The 26,515-nt window shown below is 52.5% G+C and overlaps 1 protein-coding gene across 1 annotated transcript in view; it reads left to right on the forward strand.

Moving 5' to 3' along the window:
• Window positions 1–221: 221 nt before the first annotated feature.
• The window catches only part of DLG5 (discs large MAGUK scaffold protein 5), a 35,279-nt gene continuing 8,985 nt past the window's right edge, over window positions 222–26,515 (forward strand). Inside the window, exons 1-15 of the mRNA XM_049788096.1 lie at window positions 222–305; window positions 481–509; window positions 2,357–2,451; window positions 13,981–14,137; window positions 14,839–14,982; window positions 15,538–15,721; window positions 16,714–16,973; window positions 18,851–19,163; window positions 20,685–20,869; window positions 21,362–21,487; window positions 22,739–22,871; window positions 23,429–23,556; window positions 23,846–24,021; window positions 24,325–24,428; window positions 25,277–25,369. Of these exons, the coding sequence (XP_049644053.1) occupies window positions 222–305; window positions 481–509; window positions 2,357–2,451; window positions 13,981–14,137; window positions 14,839–14,982; window positions 15,538–15,721; window positions 16,714–16,973; window positions 18,851–19,163; window positions 20,685–20,869; window positions 21,362–21,487; window positions 22,739–22,871; window positions 23,429–23,556; window positions 23,846–24,021; window positions 24,325–24,428; window positions 25,277–25,369 (2,211 nt within the window). The remainder of the gene's footprint in view (window positions 306–480; window positions 510–2,356; window positions 2,452–13,980; window positions 14,138–14,838; window positions 14,983–15,537; window positions 15,722–16,713; window positions 16,974–18,850; window positions 19,164–20,684; window positions 20,870–21,361; window positions 21,488–22,738; window positions 22,872–23,428; window positions 23,557–23,845; window positions 24,022–24,324; window positions 24,429–25,276; window positions 25,370–26,515) is intronic.

Consider the following 26,515-nt stretch of genomic DNA (forward strand, 5'->3'; position numbering starts at 1 on the left):
ATGCTGACTCCTTGCTCTGCACTTAGAGATCAATCTTGGCAATGCTCGGGGGCCCCTATGAGATAGGTGCTGGGGGTGCAACCTGGGTTAGATGGAACCAACCTGGGGATGGAACCTGGGTCATATGCAAGGCAAATGTCCTCTCCATAGTGCTGTCTCTCAGGCCCCTGTGTTTGGTGTATTTTCCCCTTAGGCTCATTGCCATGCTGTGACTCTTCACCATGACTGGTGCCACAGGGAATGAGGATACACAGTCAGGATTTGGCGATGCCACCACAGAGCTCCCACCCTCTTTACTGCCCTGTGTCAGACAAGTCTCCTGAGTCTTTGGGGCCCAGTAGCACTGACTGAGGGGGCTGCAGAGAAGAGTGTGTGTGTGTGCATATGAGTGTGTGTCCTCCTTTGTGTTTCCCTGTGTTTGTGTTTCTGTGTGTGTACATGTAAGCAGGCACACATCTCTTCACCCCTCTTCTTCTGCAGAGACTCTCAGTTAACCAGAGTTTCCCAAAGTAAAGCTTTGAGCCCCAAGAATAAAAACTTGAAAAATCTAGGACATTCAGGGGTTACTCTGCATTCAGGAATTTCTCTGGGTGGTGCTCAGGGAACCACATAGGATGTCAGGGATCAAACCCAGGTCTATTGTGAGCAAGTCAACCAACCCGACCTACCCGCTGAACTATCACTCCAGCATCCCCCTCTAAAAAAACCCCTACGAAACCATGTGAGAACTCAAGCACACAGAATGGAACTAAACATACCTGCTGTACTATTCCAGTCCCTTCCTTGGTTTACGATTTCTAAGATGTGTCTTATTCCAGCATATAAACCTGTATTTAAAGCAAAAAGAAAAGAAAAGAAAAATCCGGGACAGCAAGGCTTGAACTGTGGGGGCTGAGGGGATCCCACAGACAGGGTGCTAGGGGGCCAGGTAGAGACAAACTGGGTACATATGAGGTGAGGTGGGAATAGGAAGGGGCAAGATGGGCAGATCAGATGGTGGAACTGTCGACATCATGTCGGGGGCTTCTACCCAGCAGGCTGTGTTCTGACAGGGACTTGGGGTGCTGGGTCTGCTCCCTAGCTGTTGGAAGCTTGTCCCAGCTGTGGAGACACTTCACAGCCACTGTTCCCATTTTCCTGTGTGCCCATGTCCCTGAGTCTTATTTCCCCATGTCCCATGTCCCCACTGTCCCTTGTGTCCTTTGTTCCTATGTCTTTGTGTCCCTGTCATTTTCTGTGGCTGAGCTGGGCCTGTGGGACTGGGGTGGGAGCATGGTCGGTGATTAGTGGAGAAGCTGGGAGCTGGCAGGGACCCAGGAGGGGAGGTGACATGTGTGATAGGGGTGGGCGCAGGCAGCTGGGGAGTCCCAGAGCCAGTCCTGCCCACTCAGGACAAGTGCTCTTGGGTCCAAGCAGTAGCACAGCAGGGAGGGCATTTGCATTGCCCATTTTTGAGCCACCTGTCTATATGGTCCCTGAGTACTGCAAGCATGATTCCTGAGCACAGAGCCCTGAGCACTACTGGGTGTGGGTCAAACCCTCCCCCCCCATCAAAATAAAACCCAGCATGAGATGGTCCTGGCTGGGTCTTCATGGTGAACTTGATCTGCAATGGCTGCTGTGGCCACTTGCTTCTTGTTTTTTTTGGTTTGTTTTTGTTTTTCGACCATACCCTGTGACTCTTGGGTTATTCTTGGCTTTGTGCTCAGAAATTGCTCCTGACTTGGGGGACCATATGGGACACCGGGGAATCGAACCGCGGCCCATCCTAGGTTAGCATGTGCAAGGCAGATGCCCTATTGCTTGTGCCACCACTCCAGCCCCACGCCACTTGCTTTTTCCATGTCCTCTACCTGCTTCCTCACAGGTTTGGCCTCTTCTATCTCCTCTCTTCATCATCCTTTTTTACCATGTGAAGCCCTTTGACTCAGTGAGGAGATAATTCAGAGGGAGTTGCTCGCCCTACATGCTGGTCTGATCCCTCGTATCAAGTTGGGTCCCCGAGTGATACCGGGCACAGAGCCCTGAGTTCCATCAGGAGGACCTTGATACTAGACACCCAGCTTTGCCTACAGATCCTTTTCCCTTTTCCCTTTCTGCAATTCTTGGCCCCTCCCAGCTCTTACATTTGTTGTGATTGTATGCTGAGTGTTGGGGTTTGGAAGAGAGGGAAGGTTGGAACTCACCTGAGGCTCAGCAGAAGCAGGGGGTCAGAGGGGGAGAGACTGAATTGATTGACCTGTATGTCCCTCCCTGCGACCTTTGGGTCTCAGGGGCTATCACACACCTCTTTGCCTAGTTTTTCCTGCTGACCCTCCCTACCCTGTCCCCTCCTGCTCTCCTGTCCTGGGGACAGGACTTGGCACCGAGAATGGGGACAGCTGAAACAGGCCACAGCCGGCCCTGCCTGCTCACGCCTGGATCTGGATGCCCAGTCCTGCCGGCTCCTGGGTAACTGGACCCGGCCTGTCATTGTCTGCTGAGGTCAGAACGAGCCCTTGTCACCTCCCACCTACCAGGACCACAGTCCCCAACTGGGCCAACTGGTTGAGCCACTGTTGCGGGCACTCAAGGGAGACAAGTGGCCTTTGTGGGGAGCCAATGGGCCCAGTTACCGTGGGCTTGTCAGAGGTGGCCCTGTGCGTGGGTCCGGGGGTTCTATAGCACCAGCCACCTGGGCTCCGAGGCCCCAGTTTTCTTGGCAATGGGGGACACAGAGTTGGAGCAAAGGTCAATCTTCCCCTTTATTGTTCCTCTGAAGACTGTGTTTTGTAGGGACCCAGAGGGGTCAGCATCTCTGAAGATGGATTTGAACTGTGACACACGAACACGGGGTAACACAGTCCCGATGTTTTATGTTCCTTCTCTTCTTTTCAGTTATCTCAAGTGGAAAATGCATCCATCATTCTGTCCACTACTGGCCCCAGACACACCACACACGATACTATCGAGAAGCTGGCACAATAGTAGGTGACCTGGTTCCAATTTATGGCCAGGAGCTTGAGAAGAAGGAACATTTATTTAGTGGGGGTTCGGAATGGTTTTCTCAACTCAGACTAGCTGCACACAGTTCCATTCGCTTCAATTGGGCCTTGCCAAAAAGTGGGTTCAGAACGTTAGAGACAGTTTTAGAGACTTCAGGAAATGTTTTCACAATGGGGGGGGGGGGGGGGTGGGGATGGCAGCAGTCTCTTTAAAATAGAATCTTTTTTTTTTTGTTGTTTTATTTTGGGCCACACCCAATGAAGCTCAGTGGTTATTCCTGGCTCTAAGTTCAGAAATTAATTTCTCTTTCTGGGACTGATGCAGACGGAGGCACCCAAGAGAGAGACATGGTGAGGTGCTGTCTATTCCTGCAGTAAAGACTTACCCCAGTCTTGGTCTGTCACTGTAGCTGGTCGGGGGCACTTTCTGCCCTTAACAATTCAGCTCTGCCTGTGCTTGGAACTGGCTAAGTTTTGTGGGGTTCTTACAGCCCCTTTCTTCCACCCACTCTGGCACCTTTGATGTTTTGGTTGCAATGGACAAAGCGCTGGGAGGACGGAAGGACAGATTATGGGTGCAGATTGTTAGCCCCTAGGGAACATGCATGTTTGCACAAAGTCCTGCCTGCCCATGTCTTACTACTCAGGGCTGGAGGCCCAGCAGAAAATTAGGAGCTAGAGCAATAGCACAGTGGGGGACGGCATTCCCTAAGCCTGCCAGGAGTGATTTCTGAGCACAGTGCCAAGAGTAACACCTGAGCAACACCGGGTGTGGCCCCCAAGCAAAAACAATAAAAGAAAATTGGTGCTTTGCTGGGCTGTGTATATGCCAAAGGGTGTATTTAGGCCTCCAAGCCTGCTTCTTAAGGGAGAGCTGAGTTTTTCAGATAATGCTGCTGGCGGTCCTGGTAGCTCTTCCTTGCTTCGAGCTTGTGGCCTTATCTGAGCCCTTCAAGGTCTCTCTTTGGGTTCTGAAACCAAAACGAGCATGTGCTCACAAAGAGTCTTTTCTGGAGATACCGGCTGGGGCGGGGCCTGAGAGTCCCTAATCTCAGTGATGAGACTAGTGTCTTTTTTTTTTTTTATTCCTTAGCCTCTTTCCACATATATTCTCTCCGAGCCTTTATTCATCTGTACATAGGCTGGGAAATCTATAGAATTCACTTTTGTTGGGGCCAGAGAGATAGCATAGCAGTAGGGCATTTGCCTTGCAAGCAGCCCGTCCAGGATGGACGGTGGTTCAAATTCTGGCATCCCATATGTTCCCTGAGCCTGCTGGGAGTGATTTCTTAGTGCAAAGCCAGGACTAACTCCTGAGTGCTGTTGGGTGTGACCCAACAAACAAACAAACAAAAGCACTTTTGTTTATTCTGGGTTCATGATTGGTGGTGCTCAGGGATCAATCCTAGCAGGACTCACTTTTGTAGAGAGGATCAAACCTGGGTCAGCCATGTGCAAGGCAAGTGCCCTCCTCATTATGCTATCTCTGGTCCAAGATAGTTGAATCTAACAGTAGAAGGTGTTTGTTTGTTGTTTGTTTGTTTTGGATGACATCGTGCAAAGCTCAGGACTTACTCCTGCCTCTGTGCTCAGGAGTCATTTCTACTGGTTCTAGAAATTGGATCTGGGTTGGCTGCATGCAAGGCAAGTGCCCTATGTACTATGCTATCTTTCCTGCCAATTGAGGATTTTAAGCCAGGATAGAACATGGGTTTTATTTCATTTTTGTTTTGTTTTGTTTTTGGAGACCACACTTGGAGGTACTCAGTGCTTTTCTCCTGGCGCTGCATGCAGGGATCACTCCTGGTGGGTAGGGGCTTTGGCGACCCTATGGAGTGCTGGGGATTCAACCAGGGCATCAGCTGCATTTATCTCAGGTGTCTTCACCCCTTTGCACTCTTTGTCTCTCTCTGTCTCTCTCTCTGTCTCTCTGTTTCTGTCTGTCTGTCTGTCTGTCTGTCTCTCTCCTTTCTCACTACTCCTAACTCTGTCATTTCCTCCTTTCCTCTTTCCCCACAAGGCCCCTCTCTCTACTAGGAGTGACTGAGACACTCCTAACTGTGGCGGTCACACTGCCAGAGTCACATTACTGGCTGAGGTGCTCACACATAGCAGGTTGGCACCTTCAGTACTCCCATTCCACCATTGTCCCCTCTTTAAGTGCTGGCCAATGCTTGCATCTCCTGTCAGGGTGCCCCCTACCTTACTCTAGGTACTCCAGCCTCTTTGTTTTGAGGTTCTGGGAGGTGAGGACTTTAACTCAGTCTTCCAGGGTCATGCTCTGAGGTGGGTGCAGCTGGGCAGTGCCCCCTGGGCCTCAGGTCAGCCTTGACTTGTCTCCAGCTTTTGGCTAAGCTCTCACCTCATGTCACCATGCCAGCAAACTTCCTGTCCCCAGCAGGGACAGGTGTGTGACCCTCCCCCCCCCAAGGCTACCCACAGTGGCTGCCCAGTGGAGGCAGGGATGGGGAACAGCTGAGTAGGGATGTGGGGGCAGTGCACTTGTCTTCATTCTGTGGTTCATGAATAAAGATTATTTATTTTTTTCCTCCTTGTGCAAACTGGCCAACTATCTTGCTATTTAGATTCTCTTTCTCCCATGTGGGAAAGTCAGCCCACTTGCCTTTGGCAATGGAAATGCCTCTCTGATCCCTTCTCATTTCCTTGAGGGGGTCAGCTACAAGACACGTATGACCAGACATACCTGGGGTATGTGGGTGGGAGGCATCTTTTCTGCCTTTATGGGGGGTTTGGACTATACCCAGTGGTGACCAAGGGGTTTACTCCTGGCTCTGCACAAGAATCACTCTGGGCGGCTAGGGAACCCTATGGGATGCCCGGGATCGAACCTGGGTCGACTGTGTACAAGGCAAATGCCCTTTTCACTGTATGATCACTCTGACCCTCTCATCTGCTGTTGAGGAAAGGGACCATGGGTACTTACATGCTCAAATATGCATGTGCATGTACAAACACATAAGCACATGTGTGTATAGTCATGGACATGTATGTACTTGCATGAACCCAGGCCCATGTACATGCATGGCGTGAGCTTTCTCTCAGAGCCGTCTCCCAGTTCTGCGTATACAGCAGTGTGTGTCCTGCAATGTGAGTCTGCTTGAGGTGCTGGATCGCTGCAGTTAGGGCCAGAAGTGGAGCTGGGTGGTGTGTCATGAGGTCCAGGATCTCCTGGACTCTGGGGCCTGTGGAAGGGGAACAGCAGGTCTGGGGCCTCTTGAGCATTGCTGCACCGTCTCCAGAGCCCCCTCCTGGGCCACACTCCTCCTTTCTTTTGCTGTTCCTTAGGGCCTCAGAAGGTCTAGGAGGGAAAGGGGTGTGTTTTAGTCATTTTTTGTCCTCACTGAAGCTTTTTCTGTCAATTCGTCTTGACAATGTTGGGGACTCAGTGGTTTTTTGAGTACACTGTATGGAATCCTGGGCTCCTCATTGCATTGGTGCAGGTGGACAGTCCTTAGAGACTGGCATGCAGGCTGCTTTCCTGTCTCTCAGGCCACCTGGCCCTGTTTGGAGGACACTGTGGGGAACAGGTTCACGTTCCTAAAGGCTGAACCATCCACCAGGGTGAGACCTGGGCCTTCTTCGCACATCTAGTTGGGCTGCAGCCCTGAATGAGGACCAGGAATCAGCCTTGGGTCAGGCCATTGGGAGCACCCAAGGTGCTCAGAGGCTACCCCCGTCAGTGTTTGGGGCCCCTGTGTGACCCTGGGTTCAGTCCATTCTTACGTCTGAGGCCAGCACCTTCCACTTTGCTCTGTCCCTCCACCTGTTCCTTTGTGGCTTTGCCAGGACTTGGCCAGCTCTGAGTTCTGACCCTTGGTCCTCGTCCCCATCAGTGGGCTTGGGATGAGCTCAGGGCCTTTGTGGGGGAAGCTGAGATGGGGTCTCCTGAGCACCTGCCAGGCTGCTGCAGTGACATCATTGTACCTGCTCCCCTTGATCCTTCTAAGCATTGCCTTTTCTGGTGTGGGGGATGCAGATGACACCCTCCAATAAGAGCCACGAGGTGGGCGAATAGGGCCAGGGGATCAGCTGAGGGCCCCCAGGAGTCTGGGGGGATGAACTTGTGCTTCCCTGGACAGAGAAGCTGCCTCACTATGGGTCAGGGGCTTACTTTCTGGAGCTGCGGGGCCAGTGATTGGGAAGCTCCTGGGAATATAGTCAATGCTAGGCTTGTCTGGGTGTTGGGGAGACAGCCAGCCAGACACAGTTGCCAGAACTCCTTCCTGTTGGACTCAGGTTCTATTGGGAATCTGGGGGTGGGGTGGTGCCCGGCGCAGACCCTCATGAGCCAGTGGCCTTGGCTGGATCTTATGAGGATTGAGGGAACCCTCCTGATCCCCCTCCCCACTGTTCCCTATATCCCCCAGACTTTATTGAGGATGGCTGGACAAAGGACAAAACAGGCCCCAGAAGATGTTTCTCGCTGTGATTTGCAAGGACCTGGAAAAATTCTAGAAATGGGCCCTATCCCAGCCAGTAGTATTCCTCTCCCCTTGCTTCCCCCATCTCAGCCCCCAGGAGTCCCACCAGGCCCCACTGGGGCCCTCTGAGCCTCTGAGGAGGTGATGCAGTTGCCACTCAGGCACACTCCCCCACCCCACAGGTGCAGTGTGGTGTTTTGTTTGGCCTCTGGGCTCCCCAGTCTGGGAGGGAACCGGGCAGACCTAGAACGAGGTTTTGTGCCAAGTGTGTGGAGACAGAAACTGGCTGTGGGTTGTGTGTGTGACTGTGCGGGTGTTTTCTGGGTGCCCTGGGTGAGTGGCAGGGCCGGGACACAGATGAGGACTGAGACAGGAGCTGCGGGGGTGGAGGGGAGAGTCTAGCTGCTCCTCATCTTCAGGAGGAAGTTGTCTTTTGCAAACAGACTGCCAGGCTACAGCTAGGCTCCGTCTGTCTCTTCCTTGCGCCCCATAGAGGAAAAAAAAGTTAACTGAGAAAATGGCTGTGGTTCATAAAATAGGCGTTTTGTGGTGTTTTCTCCCACTCAGGGGGATGCCTCTGCCTCTCGTCTGGCGAGTGTGGTGCTAGGCCTCTGGGGGGTGACACTGTCTGTTTTGAGGTGTCTGGTGCTGGGATTGAACTTGGGCCCTTGTGTGTGCAGCTTCATTCTAACCCTCTGTTTCCTTGTCCAGCCCTGCTTGTTGTCATCTTTTGGTTTGTTTTTGGGTCACACCCGGTGGTACTCAGGAGTGCTGGGGGCCTCTATGCTCAGAAATCACTCTGGCAGACTTGGGGGACCATATGGGATGCCATATGGGATTTGAACCAATGGTCTTCTGCATGCAAGGCAAACTCCCTACCTCCATGCTACCTCTCTGGCCCCAGGGTTGTCATCTTTTTTTTTTTTCCATTGGGTGTTTGGGTTTTGGGTCATACCCAGCAGCGCTCATGGGTTCCTCCTGGCTCTACGCTCAGAAATTGCTCCTGGCAGGCTAGGGGGACCATATGGGATGCCAGGATTCGAACCACCATCCTTCTGCATGCAAGGCAAATGCCCTACCTCCACGTTATCTTTCCGGCCCCATGGTTGTCAATTTTTTCCCTTGAGTGTTTGGGTTTTGGGTTTTGTCTACCCTCCATACTATCTCTCTGCCCCGTTGTTATCTTTTTGTTTTTATTTTTGGGTTATACTAGGCAGTGCTCAGGGGTTACTCCTGGCTCTGTGTTCAGGGTCCTGCTGGTTTCTATCGCTTTAGTTGCCGTTTGTTTGTTTGTTCATTTGTTTGTTTGTTTTGGCCACATTCAGAAGTGCTCTTGGATCTGCACTCAGAAATTGCTCCTGGCAGGCTTGGGGGATCATATTGATATGCTGGGGATCCAACCCGGTCAGTCCCCGTAGTCAGGCCATATGCAAGGCAAATGCCCTATTGCTGTTCAATATCACTCCAGTCCCTGTTTGCTATCTTTCAAGTACTCAGCAGTTAACCTGAGCTACTCCTGACTTTGTTTCATACCTTCTTCTTTTTTGTTTAACCCTGTTTTGGGGCCCCACCCAGAGGTGCTCTAGGGTTACTCCTGGCTCTGCACTCAGGGATCACTCCTGGTGGGGCTTTAGGGACCCTGTGTGATGCCAGGGATCAAATTCAGTTCAGTTGCAAGGAAAGTGCCTTTCCCACTGTATCATCTGGCCCCATTTCACAGATGTTTTAGCTGCCTTTTTTTTTTTTGTTTGTTTGTTTCGTTTTGTTTTTTGGGTCACACCCGGCAATGCTCAGGGGTCACTCCTGGCTCTTACGCTCAGAAATCACTCCCCGGCAGGCTCGGGGGACCATATGGGGATGCTGGGATTCTGAACCACCGTCCTTCTGCATGTAAGGCAAACGCCTTACCTCCATGCTATCTCTCCAGCCCCTGTTTAAGCTGCTCTTAAGGCTTTTGATCTGGGAGAAGGAACTTGTGATGCATCAGGAATTCTGAGATGAGGGGCTGAAGTGACAGCACAGCAGGAAGGGCTCTGGCCTTGCACGTGGATGATCCAGGTTCAATCCCTGGCACCCGGTATGATCTCCCCGCATACTGCCAGGAGCCGATTCCTGTGTGCAGAGCCAGGGAATACACACCCTGATCATCACAGAGTGTGACTCCCAAAACTAGAAAAGAAAAGGGATCCAGAGATGCTGAATGGCTGTGAAATCAATAGGGAAAGTCATGTGGAGGAGCTGAGTGGACTGGCTGTTTCTGCCAGGATCAAGGGCTCCCAGGCTATGAGGGTTTTGGGATTTTGTGTCTCATCACAAGATGTGAAAACCTTTCTCATCTCTACCACAGGGGCCCTTTAGGTGACGGGCTTGTTTTTTTCCTTTTCTTTTTCTTTTTGTTTTGTTCTTTTGTTTTTGGGTCACACCCGGCATACCTCAGGGGTTACTCCTGGCTCTATGCTCAGGAATCGCTCCTGGCAGGCTCAGGGGACCATATGGGATGCCAGGACTCGAACCACCGTCCTTCTGCATGCAAGGCAAACACATTACCTCCATGTTATCTCTCCAGCCCTGGGCTTTTTTTTTTCTTGCAGCCCTGTTGGGAGGCAGAGACACCCCACCTTGTGTCACATATGCCCTCTTCAAGCTCAGCAGACACCCTGACTCTACAGAGACCTCAGAAAGGGTTGTAGAGCGGCCAGTACCTTCTGCTGCCAGGTCCTGGCTCATTCCCCACTACAGGTCCCTCCCATCTGCTGTCTTCATGCTTGACGCCTCCATTCCCAAGACTTCTCCCACTTCTGGGATTTCCTGGTGGTTTCCCCTCTTCTCCCAGCTCCTGTCCTTCCCCCCCCCCCCCTCGGGCCATTTCCTCTCTTTTCTACACCTCTCTCCTTCCTGTCTGGGTATGCAGGCATTGATTGAGATGGCAGAGAATGAACCCCTTAAAGGCGACCCTTCTCTCTGCTCCTGGAGCTCTTGATCTTCCTAGTTGTTGGCCTCTTTCAGACCCCTGAGTTGTCAGACATGGTGAGGGGCATAGGTGACCCCAGCCCCCAGTTCCTCCCTCTTCTCTGGACAATGCTTGGGTGTCAGGAACAGAGCTTTGTCTTGTCCTCTTCTCTCTTCTTGTTACCATGTCTTATCCCACCCACAGGCCTGTATCCGACATTGTCCTGTCTCCCAAACTTGTGTCACAGCTGGCTTGCCTTTCTCATAAGTTTGGTGTTTCTTTGGGGTGGGGGGCCAGAGGGCATATTCGGTGGTGCTCAGGTGTTACACTAGGCTCTGAGCTACAGAATCACTCCTGGTGGTGCTTGGGGTCCCAAAGATGGTGCTGAGGATTCAACTCAGTAGGCCAAGTGCAAGTGCAAAGAAAGTACCTGTATATTTATGCTATCTGCTCTCCAGATAGGATTGTCTGGTTAAGCCCAGCACTGGCTAGAGCTGGAGTAGGCCAGGAAAGGGCCTTAAGGAGCCATCGGGTGCTTCTTTCATGGGCTCAGAGAACTATCACTTAGAAAGCTGCTAATAATACAGTTGTTTATGACCTTCTGCAATCCCACCACCTGTGTGATGATCCTTTCACCTTTGTCCCCAGTTTCCCATGCCCCCCCCCCCAAGTGTGCCTCTTGGTAGGTATGACTAGTTTACTCAATACTACTTATGACAAATAGTAAGGAAATTATTATTTTAAAAAAACTTCACTGTAAGAAAATTTGTGAAAATTATATCTCACCATGGGACTTCTCGTGAAGTCATTGAGGGTTTACTGAGCTGTTTGTCACTGGGTGAACCTTCTGCATTATGGGTTTTGTTGATCAAACTGGGTGGCTTCTATGATCGTTTCACGTTGAATTTGCTACCTTCCTACTGGGGTGTTGGGATAGAAAGAGGTATTGCAAAGCCATGTATGTGACAGCATGCTCCAAACTAAAGTGGCTCTTTTTTTTGGGGGGGGGCACACATCTAGAGGCTTTCAGGGGTTTCTCCTGGCTCTCCGCTCAGAAATCACTCTTGGCAGGCTCGAGGGACCATAATGGGGGTGACCGGGAATCAAACCCAGGTCCGTTCACAGGTCGGTCACCTGTAAGACAAACACCCTACTGTGCTATTGCTCCAGCCCCTTAAAGTAGCTTTTTTTCTCAGAGACTGGGTCTCCCAGTGCAGCCTTTCTGGGCTAACTCAGATCATTTGCTGCTGGGTCTACAGCTGGAGTTAACCAAGGTGAGGGAACTCGCGTGTTTCTCCTGGGCCTGGGTGATGCAATGACTTATTTATCATTTTATGATGATGTTTAATAAGGCACTAAAGGGCTCTGGGGAGCCCAGTGATTAATTATTAAGGACTGAGCTCAAACCCTCTGGGCACAGGCTGGTTAGAGGAAAAAGGCCAGCTCTCTGCATGTCTGATGGTACTGTTCCCTCTGCAGAGGAAACCCTTGGCCCACATTAACCAAAGGTCATGATGCTCCCTAGTCGTGCTTCTCATCAGATGTTGTCAATGCAGCTTCTGTCGCTCCAGCAGGAGATGGTGGCTGGGCAGGGGTTCCCCCAAAAGAGCCTAACCTTCTGGCCCTTACTCCAGATTTTCAGCCCCTGGGGCTGTGCAACCCTCTGCTTCTGCTGATGGCAAGTCAAGTGCCATGTGAACTGAGGTTCTAACATGCACTCTTTCCTCTTCCCAGGTTCCACATTACAGTGTCCTGTCCATCATGCCCTTCGGACTCAGAAAAGCAGCAGCTCCCTCAGCAGGTGTGTGGTGAGTACCCCTGTCTCCCTGGTACCCTTCCTGTAAACAGGTGCTGGGCTCTGGGCATGAGTAGGCAGTCCTGGTCCCCGGCAGCCATTGCTGCTCCCACTCATGTACCTTTCCTCCAACCAGCATTGTGAGGGGATGGAAGGGACACCTTTTGCTTGCTACAAGTGCATAACTGATGGCCGATTGCTTGCTCTTACCTCTGGCCTGTTCATGCTTCCTGAAGTGACTTGTGAGATGGTGGTCAGGCCAGCAGCCCTGCCGCAGGCATTCTGTGGTCTCAGGACCTCATTGGGATCAGCATCCCAATGGCTAGGTCCTACATCGTAGTTTAAGTTTTTCTCTGGAGCGTGCTGTTGTCATTACCTCAGGACACTGTCACCCTTTACTGTCATATTGAGTGCAAATATTTTTTCCCACTCAATTTACTGTCTTTTCATTTAGCACATGTTTCTTTTGCCATATGGAAACTGTTTTTTTTTTTTGGGTCATACCTGGATGTGCACAGGGTTATGCCTGGCTCTGATGCTCAGAAATCGCTACTTGGCAGGCTCTGGGGGACCATATGGGATGCCGGGGATTCGAACCACTGTCCTTCTGCATGCAAGGCAAACACACTACCTCCATGCTATCTCTCCGGCCCCATATGGAAACTTTTTTAGTTTGTTGTAGCATGCCCACTTATTTAGTTTTGATTCTATGCCTTTGCCATTAGCATCATATCATTGAAGACTCCCTTTGAGGTCTAGGTCGTAGGATCATTCTGCCTATGTTTTTCCTTCATGTACTTTATGGATTCAAGGTTTTTTTTTTTTTTTTTTGTGGTTTTTGGGTCACACCCGGCAGTGCTCAGGGGTTATTCCTGGCTCCATGCTCAGAAATTGCTCCTGGCAGGCACGGGGGACCATATGGGACGCCGGGATTTGAACCGATGACCTTCTGCATGAAAGGCAAACGCCTTACCTCCATGCTATCTCTCCGGCCCCCTTTTTTTTTTTTTGGTTTTTGGGCCACACCCTGTGACGCTCAGGGGTTACTCCTGGCTATGTGCTCAGAAGTTGCTCCTGGCTTCTTGGGGGACCATATGGGACGCTGGGGGATCGAACCGAGGTCCGTCCTAGGCTGGCGCAGGCAAGGCAGGCACCTTACCTCCAGCGCCACCACCCGGCCCGGATTCAAGGTCTTTGATCCACTGTGATCAAAGGTCCACTGTGAGTTGACTTGTGTGTAAGGTGTGAAGTATGGATCCAGCTCTAATTTTTTTTTTTTTTTTTTTTTGGTTTTTGGGCCACACCCTGTGACGCTCAGGGGTTACTCCTGGCTATGCGCTCAGAAGTTGCTCCTGGCTTCTTGGGGGACCATATGGGACGCCGGGGGATCGAACCGAGGTCCGTTCTAGGCTAGCGCAGGCAAGGCAGGCACCTTACCTCCAGCGCCACCGCCCGGCCCCCAGCTCTAATTTTTTACACATGTGTCTTCAAATCTTCCAACACCATTTGGTGAATGTCTTTATTCCATTTCATGCTCTCAGTGCCTTTGTCAAAAATTAGCTGCCTATATATAGAGGTTTTTTGTTTTTTGTTTTTGGGTCACACCAGGCTGCGCTCAGAGGTTATGGTTCCTCCTGGCTCTACACTCAGAAATCGCTCCTGCCAGGCTCGGGGGACCATATGGGATGCCGGGATTCGAACCACCGACCTTCTGCATGCAAGGCAAAACGCCCTACCTCCATGATATCTCTCCGGCCCCTGGACACACTATTCTGACAGTCCATTCGTCTGTCTATCTATCTGTTACAGGCACTGCAGGCAAGGCACCATCACCACCCCTGCTGCCCGAACGTGCAGGGGAGAAGGTGGAGGCTCTGTCCGCACAGCTGCGCCTGGTTACCCGTGAGAGGAATGAGCTACGCAAGCGCCTGGCCTTGGCTGCCCAAGGGGCCACCTTGGACAAGAGGTGGGGTGTGTGTGTGTGAGGTTGTGCCAGGATTAGGGGACAGGGGGAGGGATACAGAGTGGGAGTGGGTTGCGCAGGGGATACCGGCCCCTCAACCCGTCAGGTTCATTCTTTCAGGGTCTGTTATGGCTGGTGGCCTTGGGAGTTATAAGATGCCTTCCGCGTATGTGTGCATGTGTATGTATTTGTCGTTTGTATGACATGCTTATTTTGTGTATTTGTGCATGTTTGGGTGTGCATATGTATTTGTATACGTGTGTGTGCATGTTATGGTCAAGATGTAGCCCCGCATCTCACCCTCTGGTGTATTGCTCAGCAGCTCCAGGCTCCTTTTCTATATCTTACCTGGTTGTGTGGCCCCCTCTGGCCTCTGGCTTCCAGTCCCCCAGAAAGCTGTCACCTCATTGTTTGAGCCCTTGATGCCCTATGTGGGCAGGCCTCACCCCCCTGCAGCTGGCCTGTCTCTCACGTGTACATGCTGTCTGCTCTGCAGCACAGAGAGCGGCCTAGCTGGCCCAGTGCTCTGGCATCCTGGCCATGGGTCCTGGTGGACCGTGGGTGGCTGGGCACCAGTTCCATGATGCATAGTCCAGAGCTGCTGAGTGGAAATGGCCCAGACGTGGCTTGCTGGCGGGGCAGACATTCCTCACCAATAAAACCCCAGGGCCTTTGTTCATGGGATCTTTTCTTGGCTGGACCAGGCCCTACCACCGGCTGAATCCCGACTATGAGCGGCTGAAGATACAGTGTGTGCGGGCCATGTCGGACCTGCAGAGCCTCCAGAACCAGCACACTAGCGCCTTAAAGAGGTGTGAGGAGGTGGCCAAGGAGACCGACTTCTACCAGTGAGTGGGGCTGCAAAGTGGTGCTATTTGCCCTCCTTTCCATGCCCCTAGGGCCAGGGCTGCTGGTTTAGGGACTGCCTTGGCCACATAGCATGTGGCAATAACCAGCAGATGACCTTGTGTCCTGGGTCTGAGCGTGTCTGCTGGCCTGTTGTACTTTCATTGCCCACGTACCAGGCACAGTTGGTAGGAAAGTGATTAAACCAGGCGCCAGCAGGCCAGACTGGTCACTGGGCTTCTGGGCCAACTGCTCTGGGCTCTGCCAGGAGAGCCACAGATGGGGTTCTCTTTCCTGTCTGGTACCCCTCTTGAGCATTGGTCTGCTCGCTTGCTGCTGTTGGCCCAGACCTCAGTGCTCAGAGGTGCCAGGTCTGTCCAGGCAGGGGCTTGTCTCCTCTCCTGGGCCTTCCAGGGTCAGGGCTGGAATGTCGTCTGGCATCTGGCTGACCCCAGTTTTGGGTGTCTCTGAGTGCTGCTGAGCTGCTGGCGTTCTCTGGTGAGTGGGCCCTGGACTGGGTGGAAGGGCCATGACTCACTGTGTGTTGGTCCTCTCAGCACCTTGCACAGCCACCTCCTGAGTGAGCAGATGCAGCTGAAAGATGATGTGGCCATGCTGCGACAGGAGAATGGGCAGCTACGGCGGGAACGGAACCTGCTCCAGCAGTCCTGGGAGGACATGAAGCGGCTGCACGAAGAGGATCAGAAGGAGATTGGGGACCTCCGGGCCCAACAGCAGCAGGTAGAGCTGGGCTGGTGGCAGGGGCGGGGGAGGGGGGGAGAGGGCTGGTTCCTTCACATCTGTGCAGTACTTCCATCTGTCTGTTAATCTCTCCATTCATCCATCTATTCATCCAACTATCCATCCATCTATTCATATATTCATTTGTTACCTATTTATGTTCATTTATCCATCCTTCCATCCATTGATTCATCCATCTGTCTATTCATCCATCTATCTTCCATTTGCTCATCCATTCATCCATTTGTCCTTTTGTCCATCTATCTGCCCTCCATCAACCCATTTATATCTGTATCTATTGGTTAGTCCATGCATCCATTCATGTATCCGTCTGTCCATCCATTCATCCATTCATCCATCTGTCCAGGAAGCCAGGGCCCAGGACTATCACAGGTTCATCCTCACTGGCTGTGGCAAGGTTGGCAGCACTGGACAAGGTCCTTATTTTTTATTTTTTATTTATTTTTGCCACACCTGATGGTGCGCAGGGCTTATTCCTGGCTTTGTGCTCAGAAATTATTCCTGGCAAGCTCGGAGGATCCTATGGGATACCTGTGGCCATGAAGAAGCTCTTGAGGGGTAAATGGGCCTTTTTGCACAAAGGGTTTGTGGGACCCTTTGTCTGGCCCACTGCGGAACTCACCTCCCAGAAAGCAAGCAGCAGCCTGAGGGAGTGACCAGTGTGTGTTTCCACCTCTTCCCAATGTTTTTCCACCTCTTCCCAGTATGCCTGTGCACAGAGCCTGGAGCTCTGGTCAGTAATTCTGAGCACAGCCAGCTGTGAACAGAACACTGGAAAAACCAACCAACCAACGAGCACTGACTGGAATCTGGCTGGCCACTGTATCCTGCACACTGTTGACCCCTGAGGTGGTAGATGGGTGGCCTTTATGCAGAGTAGACCCACCCTCCTTGCCTCCATTCTGGCCTGTCCTGCCAGCTCAGTGTAAGTGTCCTGCCTGCCGCCCTAGCTGAACATGACTTCCCTGCAGGTGCTAAAGCAGAATGGCTCCTCGGAGATTCTCAACAAGCTCTATGACACAGCCATGGACAAGCTGGAAGTAGTGAAGAAGGATTATGAGGCACTGCGGAAGCGCTACAGCGAGAAGGTAGCCATGCACAACTCGGATCTCAGCCGCCTAGAGCAGTTGGATGAGGAAAACCAGCGGCTGCTGAAACAGACAGAGATGCTGGCGCAGCAGCGCAACACTGCCATCCAGCTGCAGCACCAGTGTGCCCTCTCTCTGCGCAGGTGAGTAGGGTAGGGTGCTGGCTCTGATTGTGAGGTCCCCATCATTGCTGTCCCCCCCCAGACTTGCTTCTCTTCCCACCACTTCCTGGAGTGAAAGCAAAACCCACAAGAGTTTATTCATTTAATTCTCTTGCTTTATTTCCCTTGCCTATGCCCTTTGTTGCTGATGCAGTTATGATGTCGGGTTGCACACACATCTGGCCTGGCTGCACACACATCTGGCCTGGCTGTAGTGTTCATTGGGGGTTCATAAAGTTGGCCCTGATGCTATCCAGGATCTAGGCTTTAGTTATGGGGCTTGCACACATGTCTTTTTATTCCAGTCCTGCCTTCTGGAGGGTGTTGATGCAAGTCTGCTCTTTGGGGGAACAGGTGCACATCCTGGTTGTGCCCACTTGAGGCTATTGTGGTGCTGACACATCCTTTTTGTGGTCACTAGAGGTAGCTGTGGTACCAACAAGTCAAGTTTGTGGCTACTAGAGGAAGCTGTGGTATTCTGAGGCAAATTCTTTTTTTTTTTTTTTTTTTTTTTGGTTTTTGGGCCACACCCAGCGGTGCTCAGGGATTACTCCTGGCTGTCTGCTCAGAAATAGCTCCTGGCAGGCACGGGGGACCATATGGGACACCGGGATTCGAACCAACCACCTTAGGTTCTGGATCGGCTGCTTGCCGCTGTGCTATTTCTCCGGGCCCCAATTCTTTTCTTTTTTAATTTTTTTTTTTTTTTTTTTTTTTGGCCATACCTGGTGACACCCAGGGGCTACTCCTGGCTTTGTGCTCAGAAATCACTCCTGCTGGGGGGACCATATGGGACACTGGGGGATCGAACTGCGGTTTGTCCTAGGCTAGCCTTGGCCCCACTGCTCCTGCCCCATGAGGCATATTCTATTGTGGCCACCAGAGGGTCCTGAGGCACATCTTAGTTTAAGGAGCTGTGGTGCTTACATTCTGTTTGTGCCACTAGAGGGTGCTGGGGAGCTAGCTCTGAGGCACATTCTGGTTGTGAAACTAGAGGGCTCGGTAGTGCTGGCACATCCTATTTATGGCCACTAGAGGGTACTGTGGCGCTTTGAGTCGCAGGCTCTGATTTTGCTAACTAGAGGGTGCAGTTCCACTGATACACTTTCTGGTTTTGCCCACTGGAAGGCACTGTGGAGAAGAGGCATATTCTTGTGGTGCTCACTGTGGGCACTGTTGCGTTCTCACACTTCTGGCTTTGCTGACTGTGGGCACTGTGGTGCTCTGGTGCACATCCTCGTTATATTCACTGCAAAGCTCTGTGGTGTTGACACATCCTGCCTGTGGTCAGGGGAAGGTGCTGTGGTGCTGACACATCCTGTTTGTGGCCACTAGAGGGCTCTGTGATGTACTTCCTGGTGTGCCCATTGGTGGGCTGTGGTGCACATCCTGGTTTTGCCCACTAGAGGGCGCTGTGGTGTGGACACATCCTGAGGGTGCCTTCTGGACTGCCTGACTGGGGCATTTGGGCTAGAGGAACTGAGCTAAATCCCCCACTGGCCTTCTAGCCGTGGTGATTGCATTTCTGAAAATGAGATGGTTTGATTGAAGCATCCTTGGAGCCCCCTTTTAACTCTCATGCTGTGGTTCTTGGATCTTTTTTTATTGTATTATTATTATTATTATTTCTCACAGTGTAGCCTGGCTGTGGCATACACCTGCATTATTTCTAGCATAGCACAGGGCACAGTATTCTTATGCTAACTGTTGGCAGTTGTAGGAGGTGGAGAAACATTCCTGGTTCTGGGGTTCTAGAGCTCCAGGATACTTCTCTCTCTGGGACAGTGCAAGCCCAGTATGAACTGCTGAGTGGGCCAGGCCGATCTCCACCCTGCCACGTCCCTGCTGTCCTTCCCCAGGTTCGAGGCTGTGCACCACGAGCTCAGCAAAGCCACGGCTCAGAACAAGGACCTGCAGTGGGAGATGGACCTGTTGCAGTCGGAGCTCACGGAGCTCAGGAGCACGCAGGTAAAGACGGCCAAGGAGTCGGAGAAATACAAGGAGGAGCGGGATGCGGTGTACAGCGAGTACAAGCTCATCATGAGTGAGCGGGACCAGGTCATCTCGGAGCTGGACAAGCTGCAGACCGAGGTGGAGCTGGCCGAGTCCAAACTCAAGAGCAGCACGTCAGAGAAGAAGGCGGCCAGTGAAGAGATGGAAGTGCTGCGGCAGGTGCGTTCCCTGCTGACCAGGCTCACTGTGCAGTGCTGCCACACGGTTCCTGTAGGGTGTGGAGACCCTGCTGGTGGCCTGGATGGGCCCAGAGTTGGCAGTACTGGAAGCCCCTGGCTATGCGAGTTTCTCTCAGACTTATGTGAGGAACCCTCTGGTCTGTGAGCTCACAAATGAACCTGCAAGGGCTGTCCCTGTGCTACTCCCATCCTTGGGGTCTGCCTGAAAGCTCAGGGTCCCCACCTGGACAGTGGATTTCTTCGATTGATCCTGATCAGGGGTCTGGGGTCTGGACTTGGGTGTGAGACAGTACTAAGTCTTCTCTGGCACAGTGGGGAGTGCTCCAGGAGCAGTGGGGGACAGAATGCTCTGGATGCCCTCGGAGGACCAGTGAGTGCCTAGGACCCCGGGATCTATCTGAGCTGAGGTGGAGACAACACTGGCTGGTACTTTCCAATGATCATAGTCACAGAGACCCCACCCCATCTCTCCCTATTTTTCTCTCAGGCTCTCTCTCAGTCTCTCCCCCTCCCACTCTGTTTTCGGACTAGACCCAGTGTTAACTCAGCTCTACACATTCAGGGGTTCCTCCTGGCAGGGCTCAGGTGCTGGGGATTGAACCTAGGTCAGCTGTGTGGGGCACTTGTGGGGCAAGTGCCTTAACCTGGCTATCTGCCGGTGGAAGTTTCTGCCCTTTGCTATCAGAGCTCAGGAGACCTGGTGGCACCTTTGGGCAGGGTTAGAATGAAGATATTTTAGGCCCGGAGAGATAGTACAGCGGCGTTTGCTTTGCAAGCAGCCGATCCAGGACCAAAGGTGGTTGGTTCGAATCCCTGGTGTCCCATATGGTTCCCCGTGCCTGCCAGGACCTATTTCTGAGCAGACAGCCAGGAGTAACCCCTGAGCACCGCCGGGTGTGGCCCAAAAACCAAAAAAATAAAAAAATAAGAATGCAGATATTTTATGTTCCTGCTTTTTAAAATTTTAATTTTGGGCCACACCTGGCAATGCACAGGGGTTACTCCTGGGTTTGTGCTCTGGCGGGGTTCAGGGCACTCTGAGATAGAACCCAGGCTAGCCATGTGCAAGAGAAATGCCCTCCCCACTAGCCTCTCGCTCCCTACCCAGGGTTCCCACTTTTCAAGCAGACACACAGGGTGTCACCAGCCAAAACACGCCCATGTGATAGACAGGACATATGGGGATGCCTACACACTCATCCTATTAGCTGCTGTCAGGCCTCAGCACCAAGTTCTATGGCCTGAGCTCACTGGCTCCCTCCAGACATAGAGAATGGGGGTGGGGGCAGGCCCAGATGCAGTGGGGCACTTATCTCCTGGGCACACAGATTTGTGAGGTGCAGGGATTTGGGGTCACCTTGACTCAATTGCACTGGGGGCTGACATGACTGGATGGTGGGGGCACCTATAGGCTCAGTGGGGGGGTAGGTAGGGGTAGCTTCTGGGTCCCCTACCTGTCCTGTTCAGAGGCCCAATGACCTTCTGCCTACCCCATCTGCAGCTCAAGGACTCAGGGCCACCAGACGCTGGGAGGGCCATCCAGGAGGCTGAGGCCCTGCGGAAGCAGTGCAAGGCACTGTGCCAGGAGCTCAAGGAAGCGCTGCAGGAGGCCGACGTGGCCAAGTGCCGGCGAGACTGGGCCTTCCAGGAGCGTGACAAGATTGTGGCTGAGCGGGACAGCATTCGGTACAGTACACATGCCTCGCACAGGGGTTGGGGGGCAGCTTTGTCTATATTAAAGGGTAGCGGGTTGATTCCTCTTCTAGTTCCACCCTGCCCCACCTTAGGCCCCTCCCTAAGAGTCCCCTCTGAGGGGCCAAGATGACACTGGGAGACCCAGAGGGTGGGGGAGCCTATGAGAGGCAGACATTTTTTTTTTTTTGGTTTTTTCGGCCACACCCGTTTGACCGCTCAGTGGTTACTCCTGGCTATACATTCAGAAATCGCTCCTGGCTTGGGGGGACCATATGGGACGCCGGGGGGTGGGGGGGGATCGAACTTCGGTCCATCCTATGTTAGCACTTGCAAGGCAAACACCTTACCTTTAGCGCCACCTTCCCGGCCCCGAGAGGCAGAATCTTGGGTAGGGCTCTGACACCTTATGGATGGGGCATGGGAAGCCACTCATGAAAATCTCTCAGGGTGCATGTCTGACCACCCCCCATTGGACACCCCCAGGACCCTGTGTGACAACTTGCGGAGGGAGCGAGACCGGGCAGTGAGTGAGCTGGCAGAGGCGCTCCGGGGCCTGGATGACACGCGCAAGCAGAAGAATGACATCAGCCGCGAGCTCAAGGAGCTCAAGTATGTGGGGCCTGGAGTCAGTGGGTGGGTGGGTGGGTGGGAAACCTCACGGGGCCCTTCATGGCCACTTGGTCTCAGTGGCACTTCCAGGTGCCCCATCTATTCGAATTTGTGAGAAGATCCCTGTGGGCTCTGTACACAGCAGGTCCTGTGCAGGCAGCATGCAGAAGTATAGTTGCCTTCAAGCTTCTCTCCCTCCACGCACCCTCTACGCACCCACAGCAGCCACAGACCCTTCTGTGCATGGGCCAGACCCTGACGGGGGTGCCCCGAGGCCAGGACCTGTGAGGCATGCTGAGCTGGGTTTAGGGACTCAGTGAGGGGAGAAGAAACAGCTCAACTGGAAACTGGCAGCAGTGACAGAATGCGACTGAGTGAGTGTGAGAGAGTGTGATCGTGAGACCAAGCGTGTGAGGAGGAGTCTGAGAATGCAGCTAAGTGTGAATGATTGAGTGTGCGTGTGAGTGACTGGATGTGGCTGTGACTTAAGTGAATATGACTGAATGTGTGAACGTGAGCATGGAAGTGACTGAGTGTGACTGCCAGTGTGTGTGTATGTGTGTGTGACTGTAAATGTACAGGTAAGAGTGACGATATATGGCTGTGAGTGTGACAGAGTTTGATTGTGAGTAAATGTGACTGCAAGCGTGAGTGACTTGAGTGTGACTAAGTGCGAGTTTTGAATGACTCTGAATCTGTGACTGAGTGTAATAACGGAGTCAGTGGGTGCACATGTCTGAGAGTGAATGAATAAGTCATAGTGTGAGTATGTGGGAGTGACTGAGTGTGTGAGAGTGAGTAGGACTGAATGTTGCTTATGTGACTGTGAGTGTATGAATGTGAATGTGAGTGAGTGTGCAAGCAGGGAGAACCACTTCCCTCCTTCCTCTGACCCCCTCGCTGGAGCATCTTCAAGCTATTTAGTGAGATCCCAGGCCACTGGGGCCCTAAGAGTTCATACACAGCCCCAGGAGACTCCCTTGGTGAGTGACCTAAGGATAGAGCTGAGTGAAGAGGCCACTGGACCCCAGGGTTCATGCCTGGGAGGTTTCTCCAAGGGCATCTAGTTCTGCCCGCAGGTTCAGGGCTCCCACCCTGTCCTCAGATAGGCCGGTGAGGCTCTGAGAGTAGCTGGTAAGGATGGATGTGGGGGCTACAGGGGAGGCCCAGAGGCAGGAACCTGGGAGACCCACTGGGTAGGCCTGTAGGGAGGAAGGCAACACCCAAGCACTCGTGTCCTGGCTGTCCCAGGGAGCACGTAGAGTCGCAGCTGGAGAAGGAGTCACGTTTCCGACAGCTGCTGGCCCACAGCTCACATGACTCAGCCATCGACACTGACTCCATGGAGTGGGAGACGGAGGTGGTGGAGTTCGAGCGAGAGTCGGTGAGTATGGGGCTTGCCTGGATCTCTTTTTTTTTTTTTTTGGTTTTTGGGTCACATCCGGCAGTGCTCAGGGGTTATTCCTGGCTGTCTGCTCAGAAATAGCTCCTGGCAGGCTCGGGGGACCATATGGGACACCGGGATTCGAACCAACCACTTTTGGTCCTGGATCAGCTGCTTGCAAGGCAAACGCCGCTGTGCTATCTCTCCGGGCCCCTGGATCTCTTTTAATTTTTATTTATTTATTTTTGGTTTTTGGGTCACACCTGGCAGCGCTCAGGAGTTAGTCCTGGCTCTATGCTCAGAAATTGCTCCTGGCAGGCTCGGGGGACCATATGGGATGCCAGGATTTGAACCACCATCCTTCTGCATGCAAGGCAAATGCCCTGCCTCCATGCTTTCTCTCCAGCCCCTTGCCTGGATCTCTTACTGCGGTGTCTCCAGCGGCATTGATTGGCGGGGAAGGTGGAATGGGTGCCCAGAAAGACATTCTATACTGGGGCAACTGGCTCGGGCTCACCTCTGGTGACATGTTTGTGTCCTCTCCCTCTCCCTTCTAGGATGACGTGGACCCCAAGACTCTTGGCTTTGACATGGCTGAAGGGGTGAATGAGCCGTGCTTGCCTGGGGACTGTGGTATATTCGTCACCAAGGTTGACAAAGGCAGCATTGCTGATGGCCGCTTACGGTGAGCCTGAGAGCTGCCCAGTGCCAGTGTCCTGGGCTACAGACAGGGTCCCTCTCTACAGGTCCTCAAGCCTGGGACCAGCTCATCCCTGGGTGCTGCCTTGGCTTCTTGGGTACAGACTCGTAGAGTATCTATGCCCAGGATATGTGGCTGAGCCAAATGTGGGCCCCATCCCTGGCACAGCAGGGCTGGAACCAGGCAGAGTGATCTCCTGGCTTGTGTGTGTGTTTGGGGAGTCCTGCCCTGCCCAGGGCCATTGTGGACAGCTCCCTGATGCCTCATCCCACAGGGTGAATGACTGGTTGCTGCGGATCAATGATGTGGACCTAGTCAACAAGGACAGGAAGCAGGCACTGAAGGCCTTGCTGCTTGGAGATGGGGCCATTAACATGGTGGTGCGGAGACGCAAGTCGCTGGGCGGGAAGGTGGTCACGCCGTTGCATATCAGCCTGGGGGGCCAGAAAGGTGGGCAAACCCAGGGCCCCCTCTCTGGGCTGGGTGGGCATGGAGGGTTTGAGGGTGGACCTGCAGGAACTCTAAATTTCTGGGAGTTGTTTGGGAACCTTGAGTGCAGCCCAGTGCATTCCCCAGCCAGCTGGGCCATGCACAGAGTTGGATGGACACATGGGGCACACACCCAGCTGGGGTGGCCCAGGTAAGTTGGTGCCATGTGCCAGTTCGCTGAGTCCAGGCAGGACCCCAGGGTGTAGGGTATGGGATTTGTGGCTTGGGCACAGACACTCCGATGTGCTTGCTGTTTGCCCACAGACAGCGGCATCAGCCTGGAGAATGGGGTTTATGCAGCTGCTGTGGTGCCTGGAAGCCCAGCTGCCAAGGAAGGCTCTCTGGTCGTGGGGGACAGGATTGTGGCGGTGAGTGTCCCCACTGGTCTGGCCAGGTGCTGCCTCTTGTGGGTGTGAGGGGAGGGTGCTACAAGTGGACTGTAGGTCACTACTTTCATGGTGGCTGCAGGTCACCTTTCATGCAAGTGTCAGGCCATTCTGTCCCTCCCTCTGGTATTTCTTTTTTCTTTTTTTTGGCCACATCCAGTGGCGCTCAGGGGTTACTCTGACTCTGTGCTCAGAAATTGCTCCTGACAGGCTCAGGGGACCATATGGGGATCGAACCCTGGTCAGTCCCGGGTTGGCCACATGCAAAGTAAATGCCCTACTCGCTGTGCTATCATTCTGGCCCCTCTAGTGCTTCTGTTGAAAATTAATAAGAAATTGGTTGAGGGCTGGAGAGATAGTACAGCGGTAGGGCATTTGCCTTGCATGTAGCTGACTCGGGTTTGATTCCTGGCCTCCATAGTGTCCCCAACCCTGCCAGGAGTGATTTCTGAGCACAGAACTAAGAGTAACTCCTAAGAACCACCAGGTATGGCCCCAAAACAAAAACAAACAAGGAAATGAATAGGGAAGAAACACCCCAGCCCTCATCTATGCAAACCCTTCATTTTATATAGTTTTGGTGTGGGAATCACTCCTGGCGAAGATCATGGCACCCTGTGGAATGTTGGGAATGGAATCTGGGTCAGCCACATGCAAAGCAAACACTCTCCCTGCTGTGCTTTGGCTCCGGCCTGGGTCTAAGATTCTATGTCATTGCCTTGTGGTGGCTTTGCACCTCTCTGGGGAGGGACTTACTTATGTTTGCCTGCTCAGACATTGGTGCCTCAGAGAACCAGGCCCAGTGTCTGACTGTTTGTCTTTGACCCCAGATAAATGGCATTGCGCTAGACAACAAGTCTCTGAACGAGTGTGAGTCGCTTCTCCGCAGCTGCCAAGAGTCTCTGACTCTCTCACTCCTGAAGGTGTGTCTCTCTGGGCGGCTGCTTCCCATGGGGGCCTGGTATCAGCTGAGTGTACCCAAATTTCCAGCACCTTTGGGGAAAGGACATTGATGACCGTGGACCTGGCAGATGTGGGCCAGACCTCCCTGTTTTCAAGTAGAAAAGCATCAGTTGAGGGCCTTTGTGGAGACAGTGGGCCACCCAAATTTATTTATTTATTTATTTATTTATTTATTTATTTATTTATTCATCCATTTATTTATTTATTTATTTATTTATTTATTTATTTATTTATTTATTTATTGGTTTTTCGGACCACCCGTTTGATGCTCAGGGGTTACTCCTGGCTAAGCGCTCAGAAATTGCCCCTGGTTTGGGGGGACCATATGGGATGCAGGGGGATCGAACCATTGTTCTTCCTTGGCTAGTACTTGCAAGGCAGACACCTTACCTCTAGCGCCACCTCGCTGGCCCCTATTTATTTATTATTTATGTATTTATTTATGTATTTGGGTATTCATTATTTTGGCCACACCCATTGACACTCAGGGGTTACTCTTGGCTATGTGTTCAGAAATCGCTCCTCGGGCCCGGAGATATAGCACAGCGGCATTTGCCTTGCAAGCAGCCGATCCAGGACCAAAGGTGGTTGGTTCGAATCCCGGTGTCCCATATGGTCCCCCGTTCCTGCCAGGAGCTATTTCTGAGCAGACAGCCAGGAGTAACCCCTGAGCACTGCTGGGTGTGGCCCAAAAACCAAAAAAAAAAAAAAAAAAAAAGAAATCGCTTCTCTCCTCACTTGGGGACCATATGGGAATCTGGGGGATTGAACCGTGGTCCGTCCTAGGCTACCGCGGGTGAGGCAGACACCTTACCGCTTGTGCCACCACTCCAGCCCCACAAATTTATTTATTTATATTTAGTTTTGTTTTTTGGGCCACACCCGACAGCACTCGGGGGTTTCTCCTGGCAGTGTTTGTGGGGGACCCTGACGCTGAGGATCAATCCTGGTTGGCTGGGTACAAAGGCAAATGTCCTTCCTGCTGTGCTATTGCTCTAGCTCTCAAGGCTCACCTGAATTTGGACAAGATGATCTTGGAGAATGACCCGATTTTGCAGGTGTGATTCTGGTTTGGCCTCAGTCAAGAGATGGGCCTGTTTGGGGCA

This window comes from Suncus etruscus, chromosome 15, assembly GCF_024139225.1.
Source record: "Suncus etruscus isolate mSunEtr1 chromosome 15, mSunEtr1.pri.cur, whole genome shotgun sequence".
Lineage (NCBI taxonomy): Eukaryota > Metazoa > Chordata > Mammalia > Eulipotyphla > Soricidae > Suncus > Suncus etruscus.